Raw genomic sequence first — 26083 nt, forward strand, 5'->3', positions numbered from 1 at the left:
TCTGCCAGTTGTGGTCACGTGACGAGAGGACCCAAACAGGAAGCCGGAGAATGGAGTGAGGTGAAGAGAGGAAGGAAGGGCAGAGTAGGGGCTGGGGTGACAGTTGGGGTGTGAAGTAGGGCATGTTGGGAGGCCTGAGCTACCCTATGTATAGGGGTAAAAGCTTCTGCCATGGGGCATTGATGAGGCGGGCAGTCTGTTTGTGGGGCAGGAGGGGGGTTAGAAGTCATCTCCAGCAGGTGAGGCGAGGGTGCTTTACGTGTCTGTCTAAATGTGACTTTGTCGTCTGGCAGGATCTCTTGAGTCGTAAAGATGGCGGCCCCAACTGAATGAATCCGTTTGGCGCTCCCAGGGCTGGCGGTAGGAGCCGGAGATCTGGCTTATCAGAAGATGACAGAGACGCGACGCTGTGAGATGAGCGTCACGCCTCGTTCCGGGCCCTAATGCTTTACGTTATCGGTGAGACTCGCAGCGGCAGGGGTTTATTCACTAAATGGAGACTTGGCAGGAGAGCGCTGCTTTTACTCTCTCGATTCACTATACTGCAGGTTTCTCGAGTGAGAAGCGCTCAGCTGGCCCTGTATAATGTATATTGAAATCAACAAGCTGTCCCTTTTAGTGAATTGACCCCAAAGACTCGTCACGGGTACTTTGCAGGCTTGCCCCAGGAAGGGGATATCGGGGCTTTTCGTTTGCGCCGTAATCCGTCTCTTAGTGTTAAGATTACCCCCTTTTGTTCTTCTCGTCCCTAAAAAAAAACCCCCAAAAACAGGGAAAGTCTTCCCAGTAACTTTATTAAATTAGGCAAAGGCTGCTATGTGAGAGATCATCTACTCGTCGGGGATCTAACGAGCTCCGGTGTAATCCCTGTCTGCCCGTCCGTCCCTGTCTGTCCGTCACTGCCTGCCTGCCTGCCCGTCCGTCCGTGACTGTCCATCCAGGAGCTGTGTGAGGCAGCGTGTGCTTTCTCCCCTCGCAGGCGCTGTAACGGGCTTCATGTGTGTATTTCTCATCACCATTAAGTTCCTGTGTGAGCTCAGTTCACGAGTTCTCACTTTCTGGCACCATGAGGGCCGAGAGCGTGGACCAGAGAGAACCATTTACAACTATGTTCGGGGGAAGTACTTGGAGCCGCGGGCCTGCCACGTGTCCTGGGACTGGAAGGAACCGTGTGAAGTGGGACAGTCCATGGCCTTCCGCATACATGTAAGCGTTTCATACACGCCGTCTGTCGCCTTCTCTGTTTCTCGTTTTCTACCCCTTTCTTTTTTCTTTCACTTTGGTTCGGCCTTGTCAGACGCCCCTGTTACCCCTCTTACCCCGTCTGCTCTTCCCTTGTCCATCCTCGACACGTCCGCCGTTTGTATCCCTTTCTCTTTGCTAGTTGTTCTACAGGAACGGCCACCCGTTCCCTCTCGGCAGCACGGTGACTCTACGGGTGCGGATCACGCACACAGAATTCACTTTGGAGGTTCCCGTCACTCTAGAAATCCTACCTGATCCTCCGAGGAACGTGGTGAAAGCCTCTTTCACTGTACGGAGGTCGGGGCGATACCAGATCAGCATCAGCATTGGGGGACTCGGTGTGGGGCTCAGTCCGTACTACAAGGTCTTCCAGCCTGGTGAGTGAGTGAGTGAGGGAGGGAGTGAGTGGAGGAAATGAGTGGAGGCCGCGTTACCGTTCGGGGTCCATCTGATCGTTTGGTTCTGTTTAGGTGTGATAGTACCAGCAAAAACCCAGATTTTGTCGCATTTCTCCACCTTGGTTCTAACATGCGGAGAGCAGCACACGCTACAGATCGCACCGTGCGACCAGTACAGCAATCCCACCAGTGACGGCTTAAGAGATCCTGAGAGCTACACCCTGACTCTGAGTGAGGTGAGCAAACGTCTGCCCTGGGCCCTGGTTGTAGGGAAGCCTCCCTCACGGCTGCCCGGGCCCTGACTGAGGATAGCCTCCCCTGTCCAGGCACTGGTTGCAGGTAACAAGACTCGTCTAACCTTCGTGTGAACCGTTCAGTGCCCTTAATACTGAAGGGTTATTAGTCAGTAAATAGGCGTGAATGTGTTGTGTCCTTATCTCGCCCCTGTAGCTCGGTGTTGTGGGCATGGCCGATGGCTGCAGCCAGATCTCTCTGTGTAATGGCCGACAGAACCGCGTTCTCCTCCACCTGACGCTGCACCAGACCGGCTGCTTCCAGGCAGCTCTACGATACCACGGACAGCTGATAAGCAACGGGCACTTTAATATCATTGTCCTGAGCGGTGAGCAAGTACCCCGCCCCCCCCATACATTACCCAGTATCGCTGCCCACTCACCCCATCCTCCGGCGCCACCACTCGCTCCCAGTGATGTTCCTCCTGTATTTCTGTTAGACGGCGAGAAGGCAGCTGTGGATGACAACGTGTCGCGATCCGGGGTGGGGGTGTTTTTTGAAGGTTATCTGTACCCAACTTCAAGCCCCACGAGCTTACCGGCGCACCAGAGACCGTCCTCCCCGAGCCAGAGCGATGAGTCTGCGCTTTCCTCCAACGCACCTGCCCTCGAAAGGGTGAAGAAACCCAAAAAAGTCTATTTCTACATTTCCCCCAAGGTTGGTGGGTTTTTCAGGTTTATCCTGGGGGGGAGCTTTAGGCTTGCGTTGGGTATGTCTGTATGCTAGTGTCTGAAAGTATTTATCCCGTCCGATTTTCTGCGTAATTGGATATTTTATACACTGAAAGTTATTGTATCTTCAACCAAAACCTAATCCCTCTCCGTATAGAAGCCGTCTAACCGCGGGACTTGCCGGTCTGGATAGGTGGGGCGTTGTTATTGGTCTGTTGCTATTTGGATCTGGTCTGCCTGCCTATCAAGGTCTTCAAGCACCAGACCGTAATACCGATTGGGCTTGCTGGGGCGGAATAACTCTTTCACACCAGATTACTCGGCACCTTCAATTCTCCGATGGCCTCTGTACATTTCTTACAACCTACAAAATGCTTTTGGCTGGATCCATGTGAAAAATACTCCAAAACAATGCAGAGAATCAGACGGGGCAAATACACGAGCGCGTATAGAGTACTGGTGTGGGTACGGCCTAAGGGTGTGCATCGGGAGTCCAGGGGCTGGGTGAGCAGATTATCGGTGTGCGGTGGATGTTTTCTCTCTCATCCCCGTCTCGCTCTCTGCAGCAACTGTCTGTGAAAGAATTCTACTTGCGGATAATTCCTTGGCGGCTTTTCACCTTCAGAGTTTGTCCGGGGACCAAGGTGAGTCTCTTCCTCGTGAATCGTTCGCCCTCTGCGTGCGAAACTCTAGCTCCCACTGGAGTTTAACGGGCCTTTCTTTATCGTTCAGTTCCTGTACCTGCCCCCAGACCCCCTGCATGGATTATTGTCCCTGCAGGTGGATGACGGACTTCAGCCTCCAATAGCGATCAGCTGCAGGGACAGGAACATCATGGCTGCCACCTTCATCCGCTTCCTGCACCTTAATATTGGTAAAGAGGATCCCGTTGGGTTTGCGCTCGAGTAGATTAGGGTGGGGTAGAAGCTGGGGGTGTCTAGGAGTGGAGATTGGGGTTCTAATCACAAACCTTTTTCTGAAGGGGGCGGTTGTGCTTAAGGAGAGCGTCCTGCAGCGGTGGGAATGAGTCCAGGGGGCCGGGCGAGCGGACGTGGGTCAGGAAGTGGTGGAATCGGATTCTTTGTGTAACTTTTCCAGGTGGATCTGAGACATTCCAGGACAAAGTCCTCTTCTTCCAGAGAGAGCTCCGACTTCTTCACTGCAAGAAGAACCGGGGGAAAATCACACTGAGAGTGAACAGGAACTCGCTGCTGGAGAGTGTGAGTATCCGGGAGCAATGATGCCCTGCTAGTGAGTATCTGTGAGCGTGAGCCTGGGGCCCTGCTAGTGAGTGTGAGTATCTCTGAGCGTGGGCCGGGATGCCCTGCTAGTGAGTGTGAGCCGGGGGCCTGATCACTTTATGCCCACGATTCACACTTCCTTCCTCCTTCTTTCTTTCCCAGTCTTTCCGAGCAACGCGGAATTTCTCTGCCTCCGACTGGAGCAAAAACTTTGAAGTCATTTTTCAGGATGAGGAAGGTAAGAAAACTGCAAATTCCAGCATATTGGGCTCTCGGTGACGCTGCTCTCTCGGTGATGCCGCTCTCTCGGGTTGCGCTCTCGGTGACGCCGGCCTCTCGGGCTGGGCTCTCGGTGACGCCGCGCTCTCGGTGACGCCGCGCTCTCGGTGACGCCGCGCTCTCGGGCTGCGCTCTCGGTGACGCCGCGCTCTCGGGCTGCGCTCTCGGTGACGCCGCGCTCTCGGGCTGCGCTCTCGGTGACGCCGCGCTCGGGCTGGGCTGTCGGTGACGTTTTTTTGTTGCTGTTTTCCTGCAGCTCTGGACTGGGGAGGGCCGCGCAGGGAATGGTTTGAATTGGTTTGCAAGGCTTTGTTTGATACAAACAACCAGCTCTTCACTCGTTTCTGTGACACTAACCAGGGCCTAGTAAGTGACCTCCTTTTACCGACTGCATTTTATTTCAATGATGCCAGCAGATGCCGTAACAATAGAAGGACTGCACATGAACAATAACCGGCGCACCTGGCTGGCACCATTCTCTGCTCCTTCTGTGTAAATGTATTTGATAGAAGTGTCTGTTGGCTCCAGGTTCACCCAAACCCGTGTCGCCCCCCCGGGGTACGTGTGAAGCTGTACGAGTTTGCAGGACGGCTCGTGGGCAAATGTTTGTTTGAGTCGTCCCTCGGGGGAGGATACCAGCAGTTGGTGAGAGCCAGATTCACTCGCTCCTTCCTGGCACAGATCATCGGACTGCGCATGCACTATAAGGTACAGCGAGCGGCGGTGCGGTTCCGCTGCTGCCTGTGTTTTCTGTCTGCCGTCACCCGCTTTCCTTTTTCCTCTAGTACTTCGAGACGGACGAGCCGGAGTATTTCCAGTCCAAGGTCCTTTACCTTCTGTCACATGACGTCTCCGACACCGACCTGGTTTTTGCAGAAGAGAAATACGGCCGTGGGGGGCATCTGGAGAAGGCGAGTGTTTTTTACTCATTCTTCCGCTTGCCCCATTGGACCCAGTCCTTCCCATTACCCTGTTCTAGTGCCTCCCACAATGCTTCATCTGACCCCAGTTACCCTGTTGCAGGTGGTCGAGTTGATCCCAGGGGGCTCCCAGGTCCCTGTAACCAACGAGAATAAGATTTATTACCTGAATCTTCTCGCTCAGCATCGGCTCTGCAACCAAGTGCGAGAGGAGGTCGAGCATTTCCTGAAGGGTGAGCGAGGGCAGCCGCGAACCGGTCCCGTTTTACCCCTTGCCCTTGGAGCGGCGGTGGGTGCAGAGCGCGGCCACGGCGGCCGATCGAGGTTAAACGATGCTCTTCATCGGGGTTATTCGGTGGCGCGAAGCTCTTTTTCTCCTCGTTCTCACGGAGACGCTGATTATTCTGCCCCGTGGTTGTTGCATGTGGTGATGGTCCAGACCCGCTTGCCCCGTACACCTGTGATAATACGCCGTCTTCTCTCTGCAGGACTGACGGAGTTGGTTCCCGAGAATCTCCTGAGTATTTTCGATGAGAATGAACTGGAGGTGAGTGCTGTCTGGAGGGCACTTCGGGGAGTGGGGGGGGGGCGGTGGCCGTTGTGGTTTATCTGTTCTGTCCTTTCCTCAGCTCCTTATGTGCGGCACGGGCCACATCGCCGTGCAGGATTTTCAGGCGCATGCTGTGGTTATTGGCGGCTCGTGGCACTTCCGGGAAAAGGTGAGGATTTCCGCGTCTCGCTCCTTTCTTCGTGTGACGCTTGCCTGGTCCCGGAGCTGCTGCTTGTAGGGGTGGGGGGGGTTGCAGTCTAACCCTCGGGGGTCTCTCCCGCCCGTCCCGTTGCCGGTATCCTCACGCATTTGTTCCGTGTCGTCTCCTGCAGGTGATGAATTGGTTCTGGGCTGTCGTCTCCAGTCTGACTCAGGAGGAACTAGCCCGTCTCCTGCAGTTCACCACCGGCTCTTCTCAGCTGCCCCCGGGGGGCTTTTCCGCCCTGTGCCCCAGCTTCCAGATCATCGGCTCACCAGCCCACGGCACGCTGCCCACGGCCCACACTTGGTAAGGAGCACCTGCGGCTGCAGAGTGCCGGCCTGTGTCCCGCTCGCTGGCGCCGCTGCTAATAATCCCCTCTCACCCCTGCAGCTTTAACCAGCTCTGCCTGCCCAGTTACGACTCCTACGACGAGATGCACAAGATGCTGAAGCTGGCCATCAGCGAGGGCTGCGAGGGCTTCGGGATGATCTAGCCCCAGCGCACTCTGCCCTCAGGCGGCTTAACGGGTTGGGGTAGAAGGCGTGGAGGCAACGTTTGTTTTCCCAACGGCTCTGGCCAGGCATTCGATTAACCCCGTGAGAGACACGTTACGGACACAGCACTGGAACGTTAGTTGATTCTTTATTGGCTTAGACATGTTAATCGAGATTTTATTAAAACACATTAAAAAAAAAAAAAAAAACAACGAGCGCTTCCTGGAAATGTTATTAATTATCAGAAAAGGCGAGCGTTAGAACTGCACGGCAGTCAGAGGAGCAGGCGAGAGCGACTGGCCGGGAAACCATTGCTTCATCCCTACTAATCTCAGCCGTCCGTGATCTGCACCGGGATGTCCCAGCAGAACAAGCTCTGGTTATTGTCATCCTGCAGCATCCAGCGAACAACCAGCTTCAGCTGCAAACAAGCAAAACACGTTGGCATGGAAACCAGAACGACCCGCTTCTCTGCGACCCAGGGGTTTATGCAGGTAAGGGGCCGCGTCGACGCGGTAAAACAGGACGCCTACCCCCTCGCATTGCTCTGAAGCTCTATTCCCAGGGGAGGCGGTCACTACAGTGTCAAGATAGAAAACTACCCCAAGAGGCATTTATTTTGGGGTACATGGGTGCAGCTGGAAGCGTTCTACCATACAGGGAAGGTCTGCGAACATGAGCCTAACCACACACACACACACACACACACACACACAAATAAAAGGTTACCCTGATCCTGCGCCCCCACCGGCCAACCTTAAAGCGATATTCCGATAAAGCCAGAGACTTACGCTGGGGTAGGACTTCTTGATGGGCAGTTTGGTGAGGTAGGTGTAAGTCTGGCCGCTCTTTATTGGGCACGAGATCCCACTTTTACAGCCGTCCGGCTCCGGAATCTGGAACGGAACCGGAACCTTGAGCAGGATGCCGTAGACCACGGCCGTCAGATTCGTGCTGTCTTCTTCTGCAAAAAGCAAGCGGGAAGTGAGTAACTCCAGGGAGAGGAGGGACGGCAGGGAGAGGAGGACGAGGAAAGGAGGGACGGCGGGGAGAGGAGAGGAGGACGAGGAGAGGAGGGACGGCGGGGAGAGGAGAGGAGGACGAGGAGAGGAGGGACGGCAGGGAGAGGAGGACGAGGAGAGGAGGACGAGGAGAGGAGGAACGGCGGGGAATCTTACTGCTCGTGAAGGTCACGTTGACGGTGTACGTTTCGCCTTTCACCAGTGGGCACGGCTGCTTGGGGCACGGAGATACATCCACGGTGACCAGCGTCCCTTTCACACAACCTGCGCCAACGACACGAAACATAAGAGCGCGGTCTGCACCCCCCACCACCGCAAGCCCCCAACGCCCACACTTACCGCAGTCCTTGTACACCAACGGCTCGGCGATAGCCCCGGGCAGGGCACAAGCAGCAACGGCCACCAAGACAGCCAACAGAGTCAAAGCCATTTCACCTGAAACACAGAAAGACGGGTTCAGAGAGTGCAACAGAGACCACCGAACGGGAGAGGGGGGGGGGAGACCACCGAACGGGAGAGGGCCGGTGGCGACAGAGACCACCGAACGGGAGAGGAGGGGGGGGTGGAGGCGACAGAGACCACCGAACGGTGAGGAGGGGGTCTGGGTGTATAGTGCTAGAAGGAGGAAGAGTTAGTGGGGTGTATCCCTCACCCTTCCTTCTATTCCGCCTCTCCTGTACCCGGTGTTGTACCCGTTTCTCTCTCCGTCTTCTGTTGCTTTCTCTTCCTCTCCCGAGTCTTGTGATTTCCGGTTTCTGACGTGTTTAGATTGGCAGCTCGACTGATGGGTGGGGACTTGTTGAGGAGCCAATAGCAATCCAGTGGGTGGGGTTATGGTAACATGGCGGCAACGCGCACTCTCCTGGTAATGACAGGACCGGGGCGGCGGTAAGAGATTTCCTGTCACGTGAAGCACTTACTGTCCCGTACTTCCGGGTCCATACTGACCGCGATGTATACCCTATGTAGGCATATAAATCGCGCCCCCCCCCCGCCGTCCCATGACCTGCGTAACCTCCCCAATCTCGCGTCCCCCGTCATACATACACCCGCCTGTAGCGTTATAACCTCTGTCTCCTCAGGGCCGTCAGACTCGCCCCGGATTTGTTCCTCCGGCATTTTTCTGGAAGACGTCCGGAGGGAGAGATCCACCTGGCGGACAGCTGCGTGAAGGTGCGTTACCTGCTGAAAGCGGCACCCTTATCGTCCACTCGGTGCCCCCGGAATCATGAGATGGAGACCCTGATCCGCTGGCTGGCAGAGCGGCTGTATTAACCTATGCCGCTTCTGCTGGGAGACGATTCCCTGCCCCCACACATGTCGTGAGATGTTCCATGTGTTAACATACCAGTTTCCCTCTTTTCAGAGGCTGCGAGAGCTCACCCGGGACTCGGAGTTTCTGCGCCTGCAGGTGGAGAGCGGCGGCTGCTCTGGGTTTCAGTACAAATTCTCTCTGGACACGGAGATGACGGAGGAGGACAGGTGATGGCAGGTTATGGGAGCGAACTACATGTCCACGCGGGCCACACACATACACACGAGCAATAGCGTGATCACGTTTTGTGTGAAGCGGATGAAATCCCACACAAGCGTATATATATATATATATCTATATCTATATATCACACATAAATACATTATATATTACAGTGTGTATGTGATATATATATCACATACACACTGATTCACATATACACACCATCACATACACATAAATACATTATATATTATATATATATATATATATATATATCACATACACTGATTCACATATACACACCGTCACATACACATAAATACATTACATATTATATATATATCACACACATACACACTGATTCACATATACACACCGTCACATACACATAAATACATTATATATTATATATATATCACATACACACTGATTCACATATACACACCGTCACATACACATAAATACATTATATATTATATATATATCACATACACACTGATTCACATATACACACCGTCACATACACATTTATATATCACATACACGCTAATTCACATATACACACCGTCACATACACATAAATACATTTATATTATATATATATCTCCTGATTGGCCGAGACCTCCTTCACCAACGCATAGTCTGATTGCAGGACTGTCCCAGGCAATCCTGGACATTTGGTCGCTGTGAGGGGCACGCGGGGCGGTGGGATTCCGCTGTGAGGGGCACGCGGGGCGGTGGGATTCCGCTGTGAGGGGCACGCGGGCGGTGGGATTCCGCTGTGAGGGGCACGCGGGGCGGTGGGATTCCGCTGTGAGGGGCACGCGGGGCGGTGGGATTCCGCTGTGAGGGGCACGCGGGCCGGTGACTGATGTCTGTGTCCCCCATGCAGGGTGTTTGGTGATAACGGCGCCCGTGTCGTGGTGGACGCGCAGAGCCTGCAGCTGGTGAAAGGCAGCACCGTGGAGTATTGCACAGAGCTGATCCGCAGCTCCTTCCAGCTGGCTCACAACCCGCAGGCGGCCCAGGGGTGCTCGTGTGGGGCCTCCTTCTCGGTCAAATTGTGAGAGACTGCTGCTTGGAAGGCGAGGGGCCGAGGGGCCGCACAGCTGTGTGTAAATAAAGAGAAGTTTGAGGTCCGGACCTGGTTTGTATTTCTCTGGCCTCGACGGTCTCCGTGCTGAATGCTGTGACGGGATTACACCGGGTGAGGGCTTCGTGTCGTTTAAAGAGGAGTTTATTCCCAGAATCCCATTAAATAGACATTTTCAGAAATAGTCTGTTGTTTTCTTTTTTTGCCCTATAATTGTTTTCAGGCAGCATTCCCGCTCTGTGATCTACTAGACACCCCGACTCCATATCATACTGCCTGTGGGGAACAATAGAATGCTGTATACAGCGCTGGGGGGTTATATTACTGTATACAGCGCTGGGGGTTATATTACTGTATACAGCGCTGGGGGTTATATTACTGTATACAGTGCTGGGGGTTATATTACTGTATACAGCGCTGGGGGTTATATTACTGTATACAGCGCTGGGGGTTATATTACTGTATACAGCGCTGGGGGTTATATTACTGTATACAGCGCTGGGGGTTATATTACTGTATACAGCGCTGGGGGTTATATTACTGTATACAGCCCTGGGGGTTATATTACTGGATACAGCCCTGGGGGTTATATTACTGGATACAGCCCTGGGGGTTATATTACTGTATACAGCGCTGGGGGTTATATTACTGTATACAGCGCTGGGGGGTTATATTACTGGATACAGCCCTGGGGGTTATATTACTGGATACAGCGCTGGGGGCTATATTACTGTATACAGCTCTGGGGTGTTAGGGATATTAATGAGACAAAATCGGTAAAACCAATATTTTATCACACACGCAAAATAGCGACGCTACCAAATATTGTAGTACCACATCCACAATACTAACTTAAGGAGATACCCTATATTTTATCTCCGATCCTAAATCCTTTCAGATCGCCGAAAATTATAATTCAAATTAGATATATATCACGAAGATAATCAATCAAAAATATTATTTATTGTGAATACAATTTATAAAATCTATATATAAGTCACACAGTGCAGAATACAAAATACAAAGTTCTTAAACATGTCAAATTGCAGTATATCCAAATACGGTATATTATAGAAAGTTATCAATATGAATTAATACTTTATGAGTCTAACACACAATTAATTTCCATCCCACTCAGCAACCAAAAATGATAATCAGGGCAGTAATAAAAAGATCACTAACTCTATTATATTAGTTTAACTAATATGACAATTACAAATAATTTAATAATGTCTAAGAGTGTTTAGTGAAATTCCTAATAGATGCAAATAATGTCAAACTTCATCTACAGGTAAAAATACCTTTTCATTATTATTATCACGGGTTATAAGCTGCAGTCTCACAAGCCGTCATATACAATAATGCAATATAGTACTTCCCAGAAACAGGGAATTCTATACGAAGAAGACAAAATTCACCTCTATTCAGAATAATAAAACCATTATATTTACCACCACTTGTTGCTGTGGTCCAACTGGTCCTTGTAGAAGTTAATCCAGGTTCAGTGGCAAGAAATTAAGTGGAAAGAAATATAACTTACTAAAAGTTATATAGGTTGGGACTCAAAGTAATTCTAAGAGTAAGATTATGGTGCCAGGATCTTGAGATTCCAATTCTTTGGGGTAAATTAAATGAAATGAGTCCGTCAGGGTCTGTCTTCAGGGTGCGTTTTTCAGGTGAGCCTTTAAGGTGAGTTTTTAAGGTGAGTCCTTTTAGGTTAGTCCCTTTTAAGGTGCGCCCCTAAATTATTAAAGACATAAGCTTTTAAAGACAGAGCTTATTATCATAGCCTCCACCTCTTGATTGGAATTATCCAATCATAACGGTGGGTTTTACCCATTATAATTAGGACTTCCAGGGGCGTACCTAGAGTATTTGGCACCCGGGGCGGATCCTGTATGTGGCACCCCCCCCCCCACACTTTAAAACTACCTGGCCGAAACTGAATATGACCCCCCCACACACACCAAAAAAAAATCTAACACTTTTATTTAAAGTAAGTAACACACCAAAATAGAACAAAACAATTAAATAACTATATATATATATATATATATATATATGTATATATATATATATATACATATAATTGTTAACAGCAATCACATTCCTATCATGCCCAGGCATACTCAGATTCCAGGAGGCACTCGCAGACTTGGCATGATAGCAGTATGATTGCCCTATCTACCCCTTCTCGCTCCCTTCTGCCCTATCTACCCCTTCTCACTCCCTTCTGCCCTATCTACCCCTTCTCACACCCTTCTCCCTATCTACCCCTCCTAACTATCTACCCTCTCCCTCTTTGAAGTTCACTTACCTTTCAGGAGTCCTGCGGTGGGGGTGCAAGGCCTCTGTCTCCCAGCTCTGCCACTGTATAGAACAGTATAGAGTGATGGGAGTTATGATGTACTTTAGAGCATAATTATATAATGAAAAATACATTGGAAATGGTACAGCATAACACCCACCACTCTCACACACTTACCAATCCACACGCATACCAATCCACACACATACCAATCCACACACATACACCAATCCACAAACACATACCAATCCACACACATACACCAATCCACACACATACACCAATCCACACACATACCAATCCACACACATACCAATCCACACACACATACCAATCCACACACACATACCAATCCACACATATATACCAATCCACACATATACCAATCCACACACATATACCAAACCACAAACACATACCAATCCACAAACACATACCAATCCACAAACACATACCAATCCACAAACACATACCAATCCACACACATACACCAATCCACACACATACACCAATCCACACACATACCAATCCACACACATACCAATCCACACACACATACCAATCCACACATATATACCAATCCACACACATATACCAATCCACACACATACCAATCCACACACACATAGCAATCCACACATATACTAATCCACACACATACCAATCCACACACATATACCAATCCACACACATACACCAATCCACACACACACATACACCAATCCACACACACACCAATCCACACACATACACCAATCCACACACATACACCAATCCACACACATACACCAATCCACACACATACACCAATCCACACACATACACCAATCCACACACATACACCAATCCACACACATACAGCAATCCACACATATACTAATCCACACACATACACCAATCCACACACATACACCAATCCACACACATACACCAATCCACACATACACCAATCCACACACATACACCAATCCACACACATACACCAATCCACACACACACCAATCCACACACATACACCAATCCACACACATACACCAATCCACACACATACACCAATCCACACACATACACCAATCCACACACATACCAATCCACACACATACACCAATCCACACACATACAGCAATCCACACATATACTAATCCACACACATACCAATCCACACACATACACCAATCCACACACATACACCAATCCACACACATACACCAATCCACACACATACATACCAATCCACACACATACATACCAATCCACACACATACCAATCCACACACATACACCAATCCACACACATACACCAATCCACTCTCACTGTATGCTTTCCTACCTTTCCTCTTTTCTCCTTACAGCTCCTTTTCCTTCTCTTCGCTCCTCTTCTTCAGTTCTTCTGTCTTCTCTATCTTCTTCCGGGTCAGAGGGCACGGACAGCGGTGGGCGCGGCTTCAGTGTTGTGCGCCGGGATCGAACAACAAACCCCGGCGCACAACAGCTGTTGCCGCGCGGATCGCAAGGGAGCGGTATCGGAGGTCTTTAACAGACCTCCGGCTCCCTTGAGTGATTTTAAGCCGGGTTCAAGGGAGATCCTTGAACCGGCTTAAAATCACTCAAGGGAGCCGGTGGTCTGTTAAAGACCTCCGATACCGCTCCCTTGCAAGCCTGCTCCTCCAGCGGCGGACATTACTGTCCGTCTCTGGAGGGGTGCCGGCAAGTTGGCACCCCCTGATGAGCGGCACCCGGTGCGGACCGCCCCCCCCGCCCCCCGCTAGGTACGCTACTGAGGACTTCCACTCATTTTTACATCCTTGTAATTTCTTAATTTACCAGCGAGAGACGCTCTGGTCTAAGAAATAACTTAAGACCATTACATATGTGTTAGGAATTCAGTCATGGTCACCCTTATCTTTAGATGTTACCTCCTAGATAGTAAATCAGGTCTTTGTAGTCACCCATATCTCCAGATGTTGCCTCCTAGGTAGTAAATTAGGTTTTGGTGGTCTTATCCCCATTCCAATTTACATTCCTAAGGATATGCAGTGTCTACTCCTTAACTTTCTCATGGAAGATAACATTAATTGGATCATATATACGCTGAAACATCATTATACATGAATACTCCTTTGTTCTCAATTATAGAGGGAACAAGGACAAAAAGAAATAATCACTACCTGATTAAATAAAATAAAATGGCTCTGACTCCATTTTGTGCTCATGTAAATACAGAATATATAGAATACATGTTTTCTAGCATAAAATATCTGACAGGGGTTATATTACTGTATACAGTGCTGGGGGGTTATATTACTGCATACAGTGCTGGGGGGTATATTACTGTATACAGTGCTGGGGGGTTATATTACTGTATACAGCGCTGGGGGTTATATTACTGTATACAGCGCTGGGGGTTATATTACTGTATACAGTGCTGGGGGGTTATATTACTGTATACAGCGCTGGGGGTTATATTACTGTATACAGTGCTGGGGGGTTATATTACTGTATACAGCGCTGGGGGGTTATATAACTGTATACAGCGCTGAGTGTTATATTACTGTATACAGGGCTGGGGGTTATATTACTGGATACAGCGCTGGGGGGTTATATTACTGTATACAGGGCTGGGGGGTTATATTACTGTATACAGCGCTGGGGGTTATGTTACTGTATACAGTGTTGGGGGTTATATTACTGTATACAGTGTTGGGGGTTATATTACTGTATACAGGGCTGCGGGGGTTATATTACTGTATACAGCGCTGGGGGGTTATATTACTGTATACAGCGCTGGGGGGTTATATTACTGTATACAGCGCTGGGGGTTATATTACTGTATACAGCGCTGGGGGTTATATTACTGTATACAGTGCTGGGGGGTTATATTACTGTATACAGTGCTGGGGGTTATATTACTGGATACAGGGCTGGGGGTTATATTACTGGATACAGCGCTGGGGGGTTATATTACTGTATACAGCGCTGGGGGGTTATATTACTGTATACAGCGCTGGGGGGTTATATTACTGTATACAGCGCTGGGGGTTATTACTGTATACAGCGCTGGGGGTTATATTACTGTATACAGCGCTGGGGGTTATATTACTGTATACAGCGCTGGGGGTTATATTACTGTATCCAGCGCTGGGGGGTTATATTACTGTATACAGGGCTGGGGGTTATATTACTGGATACAGCGCTGGGGGTTATATTACTGTATACAGCGCTGGGGGGGTTATATTACTGGATACAGGGCTGGGGGTTATATTACTGGATACAGCCCGTGCCACATGTTCAGGAAGTCAGTGACAGGAAAACATTGCTGTCCCGTACACTGGATCCAGGTCGTTACCAACCGATGCAATGGCCGCTCCTTCTGGACTCGGCGACAGATTTGCGGCTCTAGTGTTTATCGCCGGAACTTCTACTACAAGTCAATCCCGAGCGGACTTTGGAAAAACAAGATGAGTGCAAAGGGTGAACGGTAAGAACTCGGGGTGTTAGAGGGGCAATGCTGAGGGCTAGTAGGGGGGAATTAGAGGGGCAATGCTGAGGTGTAGTAGGGGGTATTAGGGGGCAATGCTGAGGGCTAGTAGGGGGGAATTAGAGGGGCAATGCTGAGGGGTAGTAGGGGTTATTAGAGGGGCAATGCTTAGGGGTAGTAGGGGGTATTAGGGGGCAATGCTGAGGGCTAGCAGGGGGAATTAGAGGGGCAATGCTGAGGGGTAGTAGGGGGAATTAGAGGGGCAATGCTGAGGGGTAGTAGGGGGAATTAGAGGGGCAATGCTGAGGGGTAGTAGAGGGTATTAGAGGAGCAATGCTGAGGGGTAGTAGGGGGAATTAGAGGGGCAATGCTGAGGGGTAGTAGAGGGTATTAGAGGAGCAATGCTGAGGGGTAGTAGGGGGTATTAGAGGGGCAATGCTGAGGGCTAGTAAGGGGTATTAGGGACAATGCTGAGGGCTAGTAGGCGGTATTAGAGGGGCAATGCTGAGGGCTAGTAGGGGGTATTAGGGGGCAATGCTGAGGGCTAGTAGGGGGAATTAGAGGGGCAATGCTGAGGGCTATTAGGGGGCAATGCTGAGGGCTATTAGGGGGAATTTGAGGGGCAATGCTGAGGGCTAGTAGGGGGTATTAGAGGGGCAATGCTGAGGGGTATTAGAGGGGCAATGCTGAGGGCTAGTAGGGGGTATTAGAGGGGCAATGCTGAGGGGTATTAGAGGGGCATTGCTGAGGGCTAGTAGGGGGTATTAGAGGGGCAATGCTGAGGGCTAGTAGGGGGTATTAGAGGGGCAATGCTGAGGGCTAGTAGGGGGTGTTAGAGGGGCAATGCTGAGGGGTAGTAGGGGGAATTAGAGGGGCAATGCTGAGGGGTAGTAGGGGGAATTAGAGGGGCAATGCTGAGGGGTATTAGAGGGGCAATGCTGAGGGCTAGTAGGGGGTATTAGAGGGGCAATGCTGAGGGCTAGTAGGGGGTATTAGAGGGGCAATGCTGAGGGCTAGTAGGGGGTATTAGGGGGCAATGCTGAGGGCTAGTAGGGGGTGTTAGAGGGGCAATGCTGAGGGCTAGTAGGGGGAATTAGAGGGGCAATGCTGAGGGGTAGTAGGGGGAATTAGAGGGGCAATGCTGAGGGGTGGTAGGGGGTATTAGAGGGGTAATGCTAAGGGGAGTAGGGGACAGTGAGGGGAATTGTGGGGGCATTACAGGGGCAATGCTGTGGGGGTAGGGGGTATTAGGAGACCCCATTTCATGTGGCATGGTATTAACCCTTACAGTCTCCCTACAGGCCCAGTCTGGACGGGGTGTTCCTGCGCAGGTTCGTGAAGCTCCAGGCCGTACTTCTGCCCCGGTGGACGTCTCCCAACTCCCTGATGTTCGTCACCCTGCTGGCCGTGGCCCTCACAGGTTAACCCTTTAATGGCAGACGCAGCCAATCAGGGCTTGTTGTGTTATTGTTTTTTAAATGATAAAGTAGATTTCGCAGTGCCGAGTATACTCCGTGTGAATCAGTGGATGAGCCACGTTTCTTCTCTCTTGCAGGGCAGCTGCTGGTCTATCAGGTGGGGGTTCTGCCCAGTCAGTTCTACGGGACGCTGGCGGACAGAGACCTGCGCGGCTTCCGGGACCTCGCCGTCGTCTCCCTCGTTCTCATCCTTCTCATATCCCTGGTGCGTGTCCTGGCGCAGCGCCGAGCAGTATGCGGGTAACGTGCGCAGCGCCGAGTGGTATGCGGGTAACGTGCGCAGCGCCGAGCAGTATGCGGGTAACGTGCGCAGCGCCGAGTGGTATGCGGGTAACGTGCGCAGCGCCGAGCGATATGTGGGTAACGTGCGCAGCGCCGAGCAGTATGTGGGTAACGTGCGCAGCGCCGAGCAGTATGTGGGTAACGTGCGCAGCGCCGAGCGGTATGTGGGTAACGTGCGCAGCGCCGAGCGGTATGTGGGTAACGTGCGCAGCGCTGAGCAGTATGTGGGTAACGTGTTCTCTCTGTAGCTGCGCAGTGCCGAGTGGTATGTCAGTAACGTGTTCTCTTCGTAGCTGCGCAGTGCCGAATGGTATGTCAGTAACATGTTCTTTCCGTAGCTGCGCAGTGCCGAGCAGTATGTCAGTAACGTGTTCTCTTCGTAGCTGCGCAGTGCCGAGCAGTATGTCAGTAACGTGTTCTCCCGTAGCCGCGCAGTGCCGAGCAGTATGTCCGTAACGTGTTCTCTTCATAGCCGCGCAGTGCCGAGCAGTATGTCAGTAACGTGTTCTCTCCGCAGCTGCGCAGTGCCGAGCGGTATATCAGTAACATGTTCTCCCGTAGCTGTGCAGTGCCGAGCAGTATGTCAGTAACGTGTTCTCTGTAGCTGCGCAGTGCCGAGTAGTATGTGGGTAACGTGTTCTCTCCGCAGCTGCGCAGTGCAGAGCAGTATATCAGTAATGTGTTCTCTCTGTAGCTGAGCAGTGCCGAGCAGTATGTCAGTAACGTGTTCTCTGTAGCTGAGCAGTGCCGAGCAGTATGTCAGTAACGTGTTCTCTGTAGCTGTGCAGTGCCGAGTAGTATGTGGGTAACGTGTTCTCTCCGCAGCTGTGCAGTGCCGAGCAGTATGTCAGTAACGTGTTCTCTCCGCAGCTGCGCAGTGCCGAGCAGTATGTCGGTAAGCTTGTCTATGTGAGCTGTCGCCGGGATCTGACGGAGTATCTGCACGGCCTGTACTTTAACAAGCAGGTGTATTACACGCTGAGCGCGCAGCACCCGCACATCGACAACCCGTAAGTGCCCCCCGTGTTTTCTTATGTAGTTGCCCTGGGGCATATTGGAATGGTTGGCAATGCTCTCTTGTTGCCCCGGGGGTATGTGGGTGGCTGGGAATGCTCTCTAGTTGCCCCTGAGAGTATTTGGGTGGGTGGGAATGCTCTTTTGTTGCCCCGGGGGTATTTGGGTGGCTAGGAATGCTCTCTTGTTGTCCCAGTGGTATTTGGGTGGCTGGGAATGCTCTCTAGTTGCCCCTGAGGGTATTTGGGTGGCTGGCAATGCTCTCTTGTTGCCCCAGGGGTATTTGAGTGGCTGGGAATGCTTTCTAGTTGCCCCTGAGGGTATTTGGGTGGCTGGGAATGCTCTCTTGTTGCCCCAGGGGTATTTGGGTGGCTGAGAATGCTCTCTTGTTGCCCTGGGGGTATTTGGGTGGCTGGGAATGCTCTCTTGTTGCCCTGGGGGTATTTGGGTGGCTGGGAATGCTTTCTTGTTGCCCCGGGGGTATTTGGGTGGCTGGGAATGCTCTCTAGTTGCCCCTGAGGGTATTTGGGTGGCTGGGAATGCTCTCTTGTTGCCCCAGGGGGTATTTGGGTGGCTGGGAATGCTCTCTTGTTGCCCCAGGGGGTATTTGGGTGGCTGGGAATGCTCTCTTGTTGCCCCGGGGGTATTTGGGTGGCTGGGAATGCTCTCTTGTTGCCCCGGGGGTATTTGGGTGGCTGGGAATGCTCTCTTGTTGCCCGGGGGTATTTGGGTGGCTGGGAATGCTCTCTTGTTGCCCCAGGGGTATTTGGGTGGCTGGGAATGCTCTCTTGTTGCCCCGGGGGTATTTGGGTGGCTGGGAATGCTCTCTAGTTGCCCCTGGAGCGGGGGTATTAACCATGTGTGTGCCGCAGGGACCAGCGCATGACTCAGGACGTGGAGCGGCTCTGCCGGGATCTGGGTTCCTTTGCCAGTAAGATTCTGATAACGCCCTTCACGCTGGGGTATTACTCCTACCAGTGCGCGCTCAGGTAAGGCCACGCGTGTGGAAAACACAAAGATCCTGCGTGTGCACGCTCCGCACACACCTGTTCCTCTTCATGCCTGCAGCACCGGGTGGGTCGGACCCGTCTCTGTGTTCGGGTACTTCGTGGTCGGGTCGGTTCTGAATAAAGTTCTGATGAGTCCCGTTATCCCCAAACTGGTTCAGCAGGAGAAGCTGGAGGGCGACTTCCGGTGAGTTCCGCTGCGTCTTTCTGTATGTTGCGTGTTTCTGTTCGGTTGGGGTGTATGTTGCGTTTTTCTGTTCGGTTGGGCTGTATGTTGCGTGTTTCTGTTCGGCTGGGCTGTATGTCGCGTGTTTCTGTTCGGCTGGGTTGTATGACGCGTGTTTCTGTTCGGTTGGGCTGTATGTTGCGTGTTTCTGTTCGGCTGGGCTGTATGTCGCGTGTTTCTGTTCGGCTGGGTTGTATGACGCGTGTTTCTGTTCGGTTGGGCTGTATGTCGCGTGTTTCTGTTCGGTTGGGCTGTATGTCGCGTGTTTCTGTTCAGTTGGGCTGTATGTTGTGTTTTTCTGTTCGGTTGGGCTGTATGTTGGGTGTTTCTGTTCGGTTGGGCTGTATGTCGCGTGTTTCTGTTCGGCTGGGCTGTATGTCGCGTGTTTCTGTTCGGCTGGGCTGTATGTCGCGTGCTTCTGTTCGGTTGGGTTGTATGTCGCGTGCTTCTGTTCGGCTGGGCTGTATGTCGCGTGTTTCTGTTCGGTTGGGCTGTATGTCGCGTGTTTCTGTTCGGCTGGGCTGTATGTCGCGTGCTTCTGTTCGGTTGGGCTGTATGTCGAGTGTTTCTGTTCGGCTGGGCTGTATGTCGCGTGTTTCTGTTCGGTTGGGCTGTATGTCGCGTGTTTCTGTTCGGTTGGGCTGTATGTCGCGTGTTTCTGTTCGGTTGGGCTGTATGTCGCGTGTTTCTGTTCGGCTGGGCTTTATGTCGCGTGCTTCTGTTCGGTTGGGCTGTATGTCGCGTGCTTCTGTTCGGTTGGGCTGTATGTCGCGTGTTTCTGTTCGGTTGGGCTGTATGTTGTGTGTTTCTGTTCGGTTGGGCTGTATGTCGCGTGCTTCTGTTCGGTTGGGCTGTATGTTGCGTGTTTCTGTTCGGTTGGGCTGTATGTCGCGTGCTTCTGTTCGGTTGGGCTGTATGTCGCGTGTTTCTGTTCGGTTGGGCTGTATGTCGCGTGTTTCTGTTCGGTTGGGCTGTATGTCGCGTGTTTCTGTTCGGTTGGGCTGTATGTCGCGTGTTTCTGTTCGGTTGGGCTGTATGTCGCGTGTTTCTGTTCGGTTGGGCTGTATGTCGCGTGTTTCTGTTCGGTTGTGATTAGAGCTGAAACAACGAATCGATAAAATCGATAATAATCGATAACGGAAATCATCGATAACGATTTCCGTTATCGATTAATCGAGTGATCAATTCGTTGTTGGAGCACTCGGCTCCTTTTACTTACCTCCGCGAGCGTTCCCCGCTTCTGCTACACGCTCTGCAGTCTCCGCCTTCTAGCTACGTGACGGATGTGACGCGTTCCGGAGGTAAGTATTCTTCATGTCTATGTGCACGGATCGCACAGAGCCACTCGCACAGAGCGAATCGCTCTGTGCGAATGGAGCCACTCGCACAGAGCGGTTCGCTCTGTGCGAGTGGCTCCACTCGCACAGAGCGGTTCGCTCTGTGCGAGTGGCTCCATTCGCACAGAGCGGTTCGCTCTGTGCGAGTGGCTCCATTCGCACAGAGCGGTTCGTGAGTGTGGGTGCAGGGCAGAGTGGGGGTGGGGGTGCAGGGCAGAGTGGGGGTGGGGGTGCAGGGCAGAGTGGGGGTGGGGGGTGCAGGGCAGGAGACTGGGTGCAGGGCAGAGTGGGGGTGGGGATGCAGGGTGTGAGTGTGGGTGCAGAGCAGAGTGGGAGACTGGGTGCAGGGCAGAGTGGGGGTGGGGATGCAGGGCAGGGTGTGAGTGTGGGTGCAGAGCAGAGTGGGTGCAGGGCAGAGTGTGAGTGTGGGGGCAGGGCAGAATGTGGGGGCAGGGCTGGGTGCAGGGCAGAGTTAGAGACTGGGTGCAGGGGCACAGTGCAAAGTGCTGGGTGCAAAGTGCCAGGGCTGGGTGCAAAGTGCTGGGTGCAAAGTGCCAGGGCTGGGTGCAAAGTGCTGGGTGCAAAGTGCCAGGGCTGGGTGCAAAGTGCAAAGTGCTGAATGCTGGGTGCAAAGTGCTGGATGCAAAGTGCCAGGGCTGGGGCAAAGTGCTGGGTGCAAAGTGCTGGGTGCAAAGTGCCAGGGCTGGGTGCAAAGTGCTGGGTGCAAAGTGCTGGGTGCAAAGTGCAAAGTGCTGGGGCAAAGTTTCTTGAACAGTAATAGTCCACCTCTTTTCAGAATGTTTGGGGTTATTTTGTTTCATAAATATTGTGTTTGGGTTCTTGTACTTTGAAAATATTGTTTTTTATTACATCATAACAAAATAAGAATGTTAATGTAAATTTTAAGTTGTTTTTTAACATCCAGTTCATTAAATTCTTTTAAATAAACGAAAAATTTGCATATTGTTTTTTTTTATCCGATTAATCGATTAATCGAAAAAATAATCGGCCGATTAATCGATTATTAAAATAATCGTTAGTTGCAGCCCTAGTTGTGATGTATGTTGCGTGTTTCTGTTCGGTTGGGATGTATGTTGCGTGTTTCTGTTCGGTTGGGCTGTATGTTGCGTGTTTCTGTTCGGTTGGGCTGTATGTTGAGTTGCTTGTTCATATATGTCATGTATTATGCAGGTTCAAGCATGTGCAGGTCCGTGTGAATGCAGAGGCCGCCGCGTTTGCCAGGTGCGTGCAGCTTTTAGAGGGGAATATTATGTGAATAACCGAACCGGTAACAAGAGCCGGTAATGACATAACAGAACCGGTAACAAGAGCCGGTAATGACATAACAGAACCGGTAACAAGAGCCGGTAATGACATAACAGAACCGGTAACAAGAGCCGGTAATGACATAACAGAACCGGTAGTAAGAGCCGGTAATGAAATAGAAGAATTGTTTGGCGTCGGACGAGGGCCGGTTCTCTCACTGATTGACGGGCCGGTTCCGTGTTTAGGGCAGGAGACGTGGAACACTCGAGAACCGACCGCAGGCTGCAGACTCTCATCCTCACCCAGAAGCAGCTGATGTACCTGGAGTTCTGGGTGTATCGTGAGTACTGGGGCAAACGGGGAGGGTGAGTGTGAGTGCCGGGTGCGCTGTCTGGGGAGAGATAGCGGGCGTTCTGCGCGCGGGGGGGGGGGGGTTAGTGTTGGGGGGGGAAGCCTGTTACTGGGGGGAGTCACCGGGGGAGGGGGTTTAGGTTTTCTTTTTGTAGTGATAAGAGGGGCAAATTCCAGGGACAGAAGAGGGGTGGGGTGGAGGTGGCCAAGGGTCAGGAATGTGGCCAAGGGTCAGGAATGTGGCCCTCCTCACGTGTGCTGTCCCTGGCAGTTGGAACCAACACCTTTGATTATCTGGGTGGGATCCTGAGTTACGTGGTCATCGCGGTTCCCATCTTCACCGGCGTCTACGGAGACCTGAGTGCGGCCGAGCTCAGCGAACTGATCAGCAAGGTGAGAACCCCCCCATTCCCTCCTGCCCCGGTGGGAGATGCACCAGATGCCACAGCCCCCCCCCATTCCTTACTGTAGGTTGGGGGGAGCAGGTGCTGCATTTCCTCCTCCCCTGGTAGGTGGTGCACTGTCTGGGGTACCAGCTGACGCAGCCCCCTCTCTGTTTCAGAACGCCTTCGTGTCCATTTACCTGATCAGCTGTTTCAGTCAAATCATTGACCTGTCGAGTACATTGTGCGACGTGGCGGGTTACACGCACAGGTACGTTGCATGACGTGATGGGTTGTGCGACGTGGCGGGTTACACGCGCAGGTATGTTGCGTGATGTGGTGAGTTACACGCACAGCACCGGGGGCACATCCGCGAGGTCTGTGTGTCACGCGAGGCTGTGAATGGTGTGCAGCTGCAGTGGTGCAGGGCAGCTTCTAATGCCCCGTGGGGTATTTTGTGTCGCAGGATAGGCGAGCTGCAGGAGGTGATGTCCGGCCTCGCTCAGGCACACAGCGTACCCGAGGACGCCACGTTCCCGTACGAGGACAGCGCCACGTGAGTGCACACGGAGAGTCCGGGGGTCCCTTTGGGCCCTCGTGAATGTTTGTGACCACGTTTGTTGCCGTTGCAGAGCCCCGGAGGAGCATGCGCCGCCGGCTGACCCCGTGTTTGTCATGGAAAATGTAACCATAGCAACTCCGGATTTTGATTGCACCCTTGTGCGAGACCTGAACGTGGCCGTGTGTGACGGGAGTAGCCTTCTAATCACAGGCGACACGGGCAGCGGCAAGTCCTCCATCCTGCGTGTCCTGGCCGGTTTATGGAAAAGCAAGCGAGGTGCGCGTCACGCGTGTGGCATGCTGGCAGCAGTGAATGCATGTTCTGTGCCGGCCTCTTCGGTGTCAGATGACTTGGTGGCGGGTCCGTGGCCTCCGCGTGGGATGTGATCGTGGAATACAGGGGGGGGGAGGGGGAACGCCTCGTACCTCGTTGCCCTTAAACGTGTTTTATGCGCCCGTGCTCTTCTTCTTCTTCAGGTCATGTGTTTGTTCACGCGCCGTTTGGACCCCGTGGCGTGTTATTTCTCCCCCAAAAGCCTTTCCTGAGCGATGGAAGCTTAAGGGAGCAGGTGAGCTGCATCCACGTGACACGAAGCCGCCACGGACCCAGCACAGCGTTATATAACATATATATATATATATATATATAACATATACACGGCCCCCGACTGTACTGTATAACCTTATACGCAGACACCTGTGCCCCACCCCCACACTACACCCCGATATACACAACCTGCACCCCGTACAATGCCTGTGTCTCTGTGTGTCTGCGAGGCACACATGTCTCTGTGTGCAGTGCACGCGTGTCTCTGTGTGTGTGCGGTGCGCGCGTGTCTCTGTGTGTGTGCAGTGCTCATAACATGTTTATGTATGTATGTAATATTTCTATTTTCAGGTCATTTACCCCTTGAAGGATATTTACCCCGAAGCTGGTGAGATCTCTTACTTATCATCTTTATTGAAACACGTTTGTTCCCCGCACCTCACACGTCAGTGACCCCCCGGTTCTGTGACCTTTGACCTCTCCCCTTTCATAGGACGAGTTGATGACGAACGAATCGTGCGTTCGCTGGACATGGCTGGGCTGGTAATGTTGCAATCTCCGAGCGCCACCACCCCCCACACGCACTGCACTCTCCCCCCCACACACACACGCACACTACACCCCCCTCCACACACAACGCACTGCACTCCCCCCCCACACACACGCACTGCACTCCCCCCCACACACACGCACTGCACCCCCCCACACACACACGCACTGCACTCCCCCCCCACACACACGCACTGCACTCCCCCCCCACACGTACTGCACTCCCCCCCACACACACACACATGTACTGCACTCCCCCCCCACACACACGCACTGCACCCCCCCACACACACACGCACTGCACTCCCCCCCCACACACACGCACTGCACTCCCCCCCCACACGCACTGCACTCTCCCCCCCACACACACACGCACACTACACCCCCCTCCACACACACACACACAACGCACTGCACTCCCCCCATACACACACACTGCACTCCCCCCCCACACACACACACTGCACTCCCCCCCCACACACACGCACTGCACCCCCCCACACACACACGCACTGCACTCCCCCCCCACACGTACTGCACTCCCCCCCACACACACACACATGTACTGCACTCCCCCCCCCACACACGTACTGCACTCCCCTCACGTGCACCGCGCCGCCCCACACACACTGCATCTCCCCCACACACACACCGTGGCCCCGTCCTTATCACAGGCTTTCTTTTCAGGCTTCTTTGGTGAACAGGACTGGGGGACTGGACCAAAAGGTGGAATGGAACTGGTGAGTGTGTGAGGGGCCCTGTGCCTCGGTGTGCCGTGCCGTGCGCCGGTGCTCGGGTCGCACGTGGGTTGTGTCACTGTTTGCCGTCCCGTTCGCAGGTCGGAGGTTCTGTCTCCCGGAGAGATGCAGCGTTTGGGGTTTTCCCGACTCTTCTATCTGCAGCCAAAATACGCAGGTAAGGGGGGGGCACGTGTGCACGGGGGGGGGGGCGACGCATGTGGGCGGGGGCTGTCCGTAGGCATGGGGGAGGGGGGGGGCGTGTGGACGGACGGCAGAACCCATCTGTTCACCGTACTTGTGTTTCCGTGGCAGTGCTGGACGAGGCGAGCAGCGCTCTCGGTGAGGACGCGGAGACTGAGTTATACCGCCGCTGCCAGCAGATGGGGATGACCCTGATTAGCGTGGGACATCGGAGGAGCCTTTACCAGGTACAGACCGCACACGGGAGGAAGCACGGGCTGGGCTCTCGTCTCTTTCATGTGTGTGATACACGTCTGAATCATGTATGTGCATCCCGCAGTTTCACGACTGGGAGCTGAGAATCGGGCTGAACGGTCAGTGGGACCTGAAGAGACTGAAAAAGTGACGAATTCCACGGAGGACGCGGCCCTTCCTCTCCAGCACGGTCCCGGGGGCTTCCTCTCCAGCACGGTCCCGGGGGCTTCCTCTC

The 26083-nt window shown here is 52.5% G+C and overlaps 4 protein-coding genes across 5 annotated transcripts; 3 read left to right on the forward strand and 1 right to left on the reverse strand.

Moving 5' to 3' along the window:
• The first annotated feature begins 12 nt into the window (after positions 1-12).
• Positions 13-6506, forward strand: AREL1 (apoptosis resistant E3 ubiquitin protein ligase 1). Its single transcript, XM_053475627.1, has 19 exons — positions 13-60; positions 294-459; positions 980-1206; positions 1385-1622; positions 1716-1879; positions 2094-2265; positions 2377-2594; positions 3175-3252; positions 3341-3482; positions 3707-3828; positions 4012-4087; positions 4385-4494; positions 4657-4836; positions 4914-5039; positions 5152-5281; positions 5537-5595; positions 5678-5767; positions 5931-6106; positions 6191-6506. Exons 2-19 carry the CDS (start codon positions 444-446, stop codon positions 6291-6293), a joined length of 2427 nt encoding a protein of 808 aa, XP_053331602.1. The 5' UTR covers positions 13-60; positions 294-443; the 3' UTR covers positions 6294-6506.
• Positions 6430-22492, reverse strand: NPC2 (NPC intracellular cholesterol transporter 2). 2 transcript variants are annotated; one of them, XM_053475633.1, is made up of 5 exons: positions 22488-22492; positions 7656-7751; positions 7473-7580; positions 7086-7258; positions 6430-6715 (listed from the first exon to the last, which is right to left on the reverse strand). In XM_053475633.1, exons 2-5 carry the CDS (start codon positions 7744-7746, stop codon positions 6626-6628), a joined length of 462 nt encoding a protein of 153 aa, XP_053331608.1. In that variant the 5' UTR covers positions 7747-7751; positions 22488-22492; the 3' UTR covers positions 6430-6625. The 2 variants fall into 2 exon arrangements, with proteins under 2 accessions (XP_053331608.1, XP_053331607.1); XM_053475632.1 differs by lacking the exon at positions 22488-22492 and adding an exon at positions 8009-8146.
• ISCA2 (iron-sulfur cluster assembly 2) lies at positions 8116-10070 on the forward strand. Its single transcript, XM_053475634.1, has 4 exons — positions 8116-8204; positions 8399-8489; positions 8683-8798; positions 9686-10070. Exons 1-4 carry the CDS (start codon positions 8158-8160, stop codon positions 9858-9860), a joined length of 429 nt encoding a protein of 142 aa, XP_053331609.1. The 5' UTR covers positions 8116-8157; the 3' UTR covers positions 9861-10070.
• ABCD4 (ATP binding cassette subfamily D member 4) lies at positions 15592-26044 on the forward strand. The gene is made up of 19 exons (XM_053475629.1): positions 15592-15672; positions 16974-17092; positions 17228-17355; positions 18303-18442; positions 19319-19435; positions 19515-19640; positions 22208-22258; positions 22528-22622; positions 22905-23026; positions 23196-23287; positions 23483-23572; positions 23649-23854; positions 24055-24146; positions 24476-24512; positions 24618-24667; positions 25361-25413; positions 25512-25588; positions 25726-25841; positions 25934-26044. Exons 1-19 carry the CDS (start codon positions 15653-15655, stop codon positions 25997-25999), a joined length of 1797 nt encoding a protein of 598 aa, XP_053331604.1. The 5' UTR covers positions 15592-15652; the 3' UTR covers positions 26000-26044.
• The last annotated feature ends 39 nt before the right edge of the window (positions 26045-26083 follow it).

The sequence above is a fragment of the Spea bombifrons genome, chromosome 9 (assembly GCF_027358695.1).
Source record: "Spea bombifrons isolate aSpeBom1 chromosome 9, aSpeBom1.2.pri, whole genome shotgun sequence".
NCBI lineage: Eukaryota > Metazoa > Chordata > Amphibia > Anura > Pelobatidae > Spea > Spea bombifrons.